This window comes from Triticum dicoccoides, chromosome 5A (assembly GCF_002162155.2).
Source record: "Triticum dicoccoides isolate Atlit2015 ecotype Zavitan chromosome 5A, WEW_v2.0, whole genome shotgun sequence".
Taxonomy (NCBI): domain Eukaryota; kingdom Viridiplantae; phylum Streptophyta; class Magnoliopsida; order Poales; family Poaceae; genus Triticum; species Triticum dicoccoides.
In genome coordinates, this window is record NC_041388.1 from 504,863,987 (window position 1) to 504,871,935 (window position 7,949).

The 7,949-nt window shown below is 40.3% G+C and overlaps 1 protein-coding gene across 1 annotated transcript in view; it reads left to right on the forward strand.

Annotated features, from left to right (window-relative positions):
• Nucleotides 1-524: 524 nt before the first annotated feature.
• The window catches only part of LOC119302421 (signal recognition particle subunit SRP68-like), a 9,153-nt gene continuing 1,728 nt past the window's right edge, over nucleotides 525-7,949 (forward strand). The window contains exons 1-12 of the mRNA XM_037579462.1: nucleotides 525-702; nucleotides 789-855; nucleotides 1,496-1,606; nucleotides 2,031-2,220; nucleotides 2,364-2,449; nucleotides 2,619-2,811; nucleotides 5,072-5,183; nucleotides 5,371-5,498; nucleotides 5,740-5,946; nucleotides 6,026-6,135; nucleotides 6,381-6,504; nucleotides 7,117-7,266. Of these exons, the coding sequence (XP_037435359.1) occupies nucleotides 600-702; nucleotides 789-855; nucleotides 1,496-1,606; nucleotides 2,031-2,220; nucleotides 2,364-2,449; nucleotides 2,619-2,811; nucleotides 5,072-5,183; nucleotides 5,371-5,498; nucleotides 5,740-5,946; nucleotides 6,026-6,135; nucleotides 6,381-6,504; nucleotides 7,117-7,266 (1,581 nt within the window). The 5' untranslated portion in view covers nucleotides 525-599. The remainder of the gene's footprint in view (nucleotides 703-788; nucleotides 856-1,495; nucleotides 1,607-2,030; nucleotides 2,221-2,363; nucleotides 2,450-2,618; nucleotides 2,812-5,071; nucleotides 5,184-5,370; nucleotides 5,499-5,739; nucleotides 5,947-6,025; nucleotides 6,136-6,380; nucleotides 6,505-7,116; nucleotides 7,267-7,949) is intronic.

Sequence of the window (7,949 nt, forward strand, 5' to 3'; positions counted from 1 at the left end):
GGGAAGTAACTTCAGTAACACTTATGGTTACCTCTTATCTTTAATTTGTGCAAGCTTTACTAGTGTTGTATCTCTTGCTTGCTTGTGTTATTGTTGTTGCTATCATCATATAGATTGTTCGTCTAGTTGTATATCTAGACAACCTATTTATTGCTAAACCTAATTTGATAAGAAAAAATAAAAATTGGTATTTGCCTGTTCACCCCGTAGTCAACCATATCGATCCTTTCATCGTGGAATACTCGATGGTAGATTGGACAACTGTCTCGTGCGCCATCAGATGGCTGCCAAGGCGTCCGATCAAATTCAGTTTCACCTGGACGAGCATTGCGTACCCTTAAAATATTTTCAAAATGTTGATGGATGTTGGCATATTTTCTAGGAGTATTATAATTTAGTCAAACTTTTTTTAACATCGCCTAAAATTAGACTTTCAGTTATTTTCGTAGCTTAAAAACAAGTTTTTTTTTTCCGAATTTGTCACAAAAAACGAACAAAGTTATCAAATATTTTCGCATCCAGAGGCCACGCGAACTCCGCTTCGTCTCGTCGCGACCATCTGACAGGTTCGCTCGCCGGGCGGAGGCATACCCGCCGCCATGTCGAAGCTCGCCAACCAGCCGCCGCCGCCGCCGTCGGATATGGATATTGACTCCGCAGCCGCGGTCGAGGAGAAGAATCCCGTCAGGTTCTCCATCAATGGTGAGCTTGTCCCCTCTCCTTACCCTCTGCGCAGACCCGATCTCGCCCCCTCGTGTCTCCTGATCCGTCCCCCTTCCTCCGCGCAGTGCTGGAACTCATGAGGGAGGCGCAGATGCAGCACGGCCTTCGCCACGGCGACTACACGCGGTACAGGTGAGCGCTCCGATTACCGATCCCACCCCACTTACGCCCACCCAGATCTGCTGCCTGCTCGTCTTCTCAACTGTGCCATGCCACCGTGATTCTCGCCTCGCGGGATTCACGCGCGTATATTTGATCGGGAGGCGTCTTTTATTCCTACCGTGCTCTCAGATGTGTGACTTGTGATGGAATGCTTTCATCCAATTGTTCCCCTATATCGAAACTTTCCCATGGAAACCCTGCTTCGAACTTGCTTTGTAGTCTAATACTCCCTTAGTTCATTATTATAAGATGTTATCTTTTTTCTGAATCGGATGTATAGAGACGCATTTTAGTGTGTTTGTTTACTCATTTCAGTCCATATGTAGTCCATATTGAAATATCCAAAACATCTTATAATAGTGAACGGAGGGAGTTGAATTCATACATTTAATCTGCTCTAAAAGAAAGTTATCTTTTTACACATTTGCTTTGCACATTATGCTTGCTCCGTTTTCTCTGTTGCTGGTACATGAGGGGGAAGTTCTGTCCTCTCAGATGTTGCATGTCTTGTTTGCCCAAAGTATCTTGCTTTTGCTTATAATTTATTAGTATGGTGCTGCTGCCATTTGTGGATGCATACTTTGTCTAAAGGATTTAGGATTATTTGCAGGAGATACTGTACTGCGCGTCTGAGAAGGCTATACAAGTCTCTGAAGTTTTTGCATGGCCGTGGTAAATATACCCGGAGGAATATAACAGAGTCAACAGTGACTGATGTGAGGTGTGGCTCCTGATAATCTACCATATGCCTGCTGCATTTGTTCATACTTCACTTCGGCTGGTATTTTGGTAATTTTGTCAATTTTGATGGATCTGTTTGGACTTGGTATGTTAAATAACATTGTCAATGTTTAAAACTAACAATGTGATTTCCTTTGTACCGTTGAACATATGATTACTATTAGTTACAAAGATTTCAGCCACCATTTGGTAGTTGTGTACTACATGCCTGTGATATTCGTTAGTAATTTATCAGTATTGTTAATTCCTTACCCTAGCAAAATTCTTGTTATTGTTGATGAACACTTTTGTAGTGCATGTAATCGGTATGCGATAACTATTGGGGAACTTAAGCAAATGCTTTCGCAATTTAGTGAGCTGTTAGGCTTGGTTATGCCTGAAGCAATTTTAACACATGCGTGTAGGTTTCTACATGTGGTATTTTATATGGCTGAGAGAGCATGGAGTCATGCTATGGAGAAGAAAACTGCTGGTCCAAATGCACCGCAGCGCATCTACATGCTGGGTCGATTTAGGAAGGCAGTCAAATGGGCGGCACTTTTTTCACAGTTATGTTCTATAAAAGGAGATTCCAGGACATCTTTGGAAGCTGAGGTGTGTTTCTTATATTTGTTTGATTTAGTGCTCACTTGACAATCCTTTTTAAGTACAAAATAGAAACCTCACTATATTGACCTGATATAGTTGTCCTATAAGAAAAGTATTTTTTGAACCATCTAAAATAATATCTTTTGTAGGCATATGCTTCATATATGAAAGGAACTTTGCTTTTTGAGCAAGAGAAGAACATAGAGGCAGCAATGTTGAATTTCAAGAATACCAGGTTTGTGGAAATGATAATTCATTGAAGTTTTGGTTCTATGCAGTGTGGTATTATTCCTTGTGTGGATCATCCCATTATTGTCGTGCCTTGCTGTTTGGATATATCATGATACTTGCTCCCCTCATGAGTATTTTAAAAGTTAGTAATTGACATGTATTATTTTTCACAGGACTGTATATGAGGAGCTTGGGAAGTATGGCGGCATAGAAAATCAACTTTTATGCCGTCAGCGCATTGAGGAAGTGGAGCCTATGATTGGATTCTGTTCACGCAAACTTGGTGGATCTGCTCTGCAAGAACATGATCTCCTAGATATGGAAAAGGAGGGGCCTGCTTATGACCTTTTTAAAGCTAAGATTGAGGTATTTTCTTTTCTTACAACTAAAGAATATAGTGGAATGCTTAAGAGGTCCTAAAACTATCGAGGGGTGTCAAGGTAGTCCTAAAACTTTAAAAGTGCAGACTTGGGCCCCAAAAGTTATAAGTTGTTCATCGCGGTCCTAAGCAGCCCAGACCGGGTCTGACTTGCTTATGTGGTATGTTGACTGTCGCCGCGTAGACGTATGGACTCACCAGGATAACCGATTGAAGCCAGAATCTGTTGAAAGTAGAAACACCCCTGATATCCTGGTAATTTTCACTTGTGGCCCCTAGTTCTTTTCCCCACTGGCAATGTTCAGGAAATAGTTAACTGGTAACCACTCGGTCGGTTGGTGAGTAGGGTATTAATAGGCGAATCAGCTGACAAATCAGCTAATCGGCTGATAAATGAGTTAGTTGGCTACTCAGCGACCCACTGAGAAGGGATTAATTGTCCAGTCATATTTTGAACACCGCCCACTGGTAACATAGGCTCATCCCCAACCTCTCGTCCTGATCCTCTCTCCCTCACGCATGTGAAGATACAAGTCCAATCCCCAAATCACGTGCAACCCATATTATGAGGAACTAGTCAGGGATTGCACGTCAGAGACATAATGTAGGTAATTTTTTTTATTATGCCACTGCAAAACTATCAGATATTGCACATACCACTGCAACGATTCGATTAATTTTTCTCCATGCACATTTTGACAGATATATGATTCCCATTGGTTCTTCTGGGAATTAGGTCACCACACACTTCTTATCTTTGCAGTGTGTAACATGAATGTTTGGTCAGCTTGATTAATGCATGTTTAAACTTTGAGTTTTTTTATCTGCAATCCACATCATTTGTTTACAGTTTGAAAATGGTGTGCATATCTTGCAGTGCACCTAAACTTCACTATATTGAAGTTAGTTAATGTTGCATACTTGCAAACTTGAATTAGTACAATGAGGGTATCAAAATACGCAACCAACAATTCTAGTTTAGCTTTTGTGTTCTTTGACTTCACACAATGGGTATGCTGTTTTTTTGTTGAACCTGTGCTTTTGTGTATTTCTTGGTCAAGTCGGGAAGTTCATTGAAGATTTATGACTTGTATTTGAAATTGGGAACTGTTTTCCTCACAAAATTAGAAAAGGAATTGTCAGAATCATGCTAGACAAGTTCTAGTATGGCGTTAATTATTGCTTAGAGCAAGACCAATGGCTTACCTATCCGGCTTTGAATCGGCCAAATTGCTGATTTTGGTTGAAATCGATGCTCCAACAGCATCGGCAAACAGCCCAGCAAAAGAATCACTCGGCAAACTATCCTTTATGTTTGCCACTTCTGCAGACCTGGAAGTGAGTGGGCATTGATCAATGACCGCGGCAGCTCTTCCCTCCTGCGTTGCCGAGGAATGATCTGTGGATGGTGCTCCGTTCCCCTCTCGTGCGACCACCATTTTTTTTCTGTTGCCGCCGCGCGCCTCTCTTGCTGCTCGCTCGATCTGGGGGAACTGGTTGGTCTGGAAAAATCAGAGGGGAGGGCGCCGGGGAGAGGGGAGGAAGAAGCTTGGGGGGATAGGGTGCAGCGGTGGTGGTGTTCGGTGGCGTCAAGAGGGCAGGAGGTGCTGCGCTCGTCCGTGCCATCGAGAGACAGGGGGTTGGCGGTGCTCTCTGGCTGCAGCGATATATTTGATGCTTTGTGTCGTCGATTGATTGCTGCGCTGCTGCCCTCTACCTGTTGCTGATGCTTCCATTAATGTGAGGTTGTGAGAGACAGAGATCATGTGCTGCTCCTTGTGCTTGTATGCTTGCATTTTATTAGAGATAAGTGAGAGATATATTGACAACAGATGTTGAATCGATTCGTTTGATGTTGTGTGTTTGCAATTGCTGTTGTTGGATGGAGATAGCACATGAATAGTGGGGTCAACTGAAATTATGCATCAATAAAATATCAAATACTTTGTTGGATTAATAGGTTTTAGAGAATTTTGTGAGTTACAAAAAATTAATAAAATATAGATGGCTGACATTTGGACAGCAGGACTGTTGGAGCGTACAGAGAAATAGAGAAGGAATCTTTTGGTGAGGCTCTGTAAATAGAGATATAAGGAGTCGGTTTGAGGAGTCCAACGTTGGACTTGCTCACTAGAAACTATTTTGATGTTATTTCGTAAATATGACACCATAGCCTACTTGCAGTTTCTGATTGTCAGATTGCATTTCCATCCGTATTTTCAGATAGATGTATTTTGATACTTGCAGGCTGTATTATCTGAGACAAGGTCACAGCAGGCGGCTTCTATGACTGAGTTTAACTGGCTTGGTCGCAGATTTCCAATTACCAGTGCAAAGACCCGTGTCTCCATATTAAAAGGTACTCCTATATAGGTTATGTATGTTCTCTCTAATTATTATGGACATGATTTGCATGTTCATCTCAGAGATAGCAGATAGTCCACATCTTATTTAATTGACCAAAACAGTTTTTCTACAGTATTTCTGCATCTACTTTGCTTTCTACTTGTAGATAGATTTCTTTTTAATCTAGTGATATGATTCAGCTCAGCAGCTGGAGAGGGATTTAAATGGCGCAGCCACAGAACCAATTTCAGCAGACAAAAAACTTGCTATATTTGATAAACTATTCTCTGCATACCACGAAGCTCGAAGCTGCATCCGCAATGATTTGGTATGATAATAATGATATACTCCCTCCGTTCCTAAATATTTGTCTTTCTAGAGATTTCAACAAGTGACTACATACGGAGCAAAATGAGTGAATCTACACTCTAAAATATGTCTATATACATCCGTATGTGGTAGTCCATTTGAAATCTCTAAAAAGACAAATATTTAGGAACGGAGGGAGTAGATATATGTATGTTCTAAAGGCAGTATATGCATCCTACTAACACTTCTGCCAAATGCAGGCTTCTGCTGGCAGTGCTGAGAATATAAGAGACGAATTGAATGGTCTTGACAAGGCTGTCAGTGCAGTTTTAGGATTGAGGACCATAGAACGTAACCAGTTACTTGTTAGTATTGCTAAAAGTAAGTTTGCAAAGCATCGGGATGAGAAGAATGAGAAAATTACAAAGCCGGAAGAACTTGTTCGGCTGTATGATCTGCTAATTCAGGTAAGTTCTGTTCATATTACGACTTACTACTTACTAGAGTTGTGTACTTCTGCTGATGCGAAAACCTCTTAACTTGCAGAATACAACAGACCTAACTGATTTAGTTAGCTCAGGAAGGGATAAAAACGAAGAAGAGAACGCTTTTGTTCATGAGTATGAACTGAAAGATTTGGCTTTCCGAGCCGAGAGGTGAGTTCCACATTGTTTTCTTCGAAACCTAGAATTCTTTAACAATCAGCTTCTCTGTTCACGACTATATCGAATAATGTTATTGAGAGCTTGACACAAGGCATCCAAATAGTTAATTGTCTTATTTTTAAATTATTTAAACAAATGTTCCAGCTTGTTATCAAGGTTCCATCTGCTACCCTAGAAAGCTTACATGTAACACATAGCGGCTATGCTCACAAATTTTGTTTTGGAGTACTGTGCAGATGTTTCTATTTGGCAAAGTCATATAGTTCAGTCAGTAAAAGGGCCGAAGCCTATGCATTATTCTGTTATGCACGTTCCCTTGCTGATTCTGCACTGCAAGAACTGGCTAACAGTCCTCACAAGGTTCGCTACTGTGCTAACATTTATATGATCATTAAGAAGTTGGTAGCTTCTAAATTCCAGCCGTTTTATATCATTGTTTTAATTGTGCCCTCATCATTACCATTTTCATTTGGTGCATGTATTATCTTGGTGCCCTCGTAAGCTAATAGCAGCTTTTTGATCTTCAGAAATGCGTGTATTATGTTGGTACCTGTACAAGTCTGCCAGGATAAATGCTGTTTATTGATCTTTGAAGTTCAAACAACATAGTTTTAGGGCTTTACTGAGGGGCTCTTAAGTTTATCTTACTTTTTTAGTTAATACGCATGTATTAGCTACAAATTGTACAGTTTTGGCTTTTTTCGCTTCCTTTTTCAGTTCCTAGTAGTTAGTAGCTTAGCCTTTTCATATTTTCTTTGGTTTTTTTCCCTTCTGAGTTGTCGGTTTTGTGCTATCTTCATGCTCTTCATATACTACCTCTGTAAACTTTGATAAAAGTAGTGACCTAAAACATCTTATAAAAGTTTACAGAGTAAAAAACATGCGTTTGGGTGCTTGTTGGAGGAAAAAAAGCTTGATTTTTTGTCTGTCTGGCAGGTACTTAAGTCTAACTCAAATGCTCTTACTTTACAGGCCTTAATCCAAGATCTCGAGGCTCTATCTTTCAATTGTAGATCCAATAGTTGCATTGAACATGCAACAGGTATTATGGAGGATGAGAGTGCTCCTGAAAGACTTTCTAAAGGAGTCTCAACTATATCACTTGGCGACAATAGAAAAAAGGTATGCTTCGTACAAGTTCTTGTCCACATAAACGTTTGATGAGATCAGTCTGTTACTATTGGTATTTAGATCATTAGTCCCACCATGTGAGTCTTATGTTATGGTAGGGTAGCTATCCTTGGCAGCCAGTTCTTTCACCCTTTTGTACACGTCATGAGTCTATTGATGAAAAGGGTGTCTGGGAAAACTTGAACTGAAGTCCTACAGTGAGGGATATTCATATTGAACCAAAAAGAAGAAAAAACTGCAGATTCTGTTTTCCTTTTATTCTTACAACTCCGTTCTTTCTTATGAATAGTCCATGAATCCAATTTATTCACCAGCTTGGTTTATTATCTTTTCTCTCCCTTCCATTCTTATGTTCTACTCCCTCCGATCCATATTAATTGTCTCTGATTTAGTACAACTTTTTACTAAATCAGCGACAATTCTTTTGTACACGTCATGAGTCTATTGATGAAAAGGTCCATGAATCCACTTTATTCACCAGCTTGGTTTATTATCTTTTCTCTCCCTTCCATTCTTATGTTCTACTCCCTCCGATCCATATTAATTGTCTCTGATTTAGTACAGCTTTTTACTAAATCAGCGACAATTCTTTTGTACACGTCATGAGTCTATTGATGAAAAGGTCCATGAATCCACTTTATTCACCAGCTTGGTTTATTATCTTTTCTCTCCCT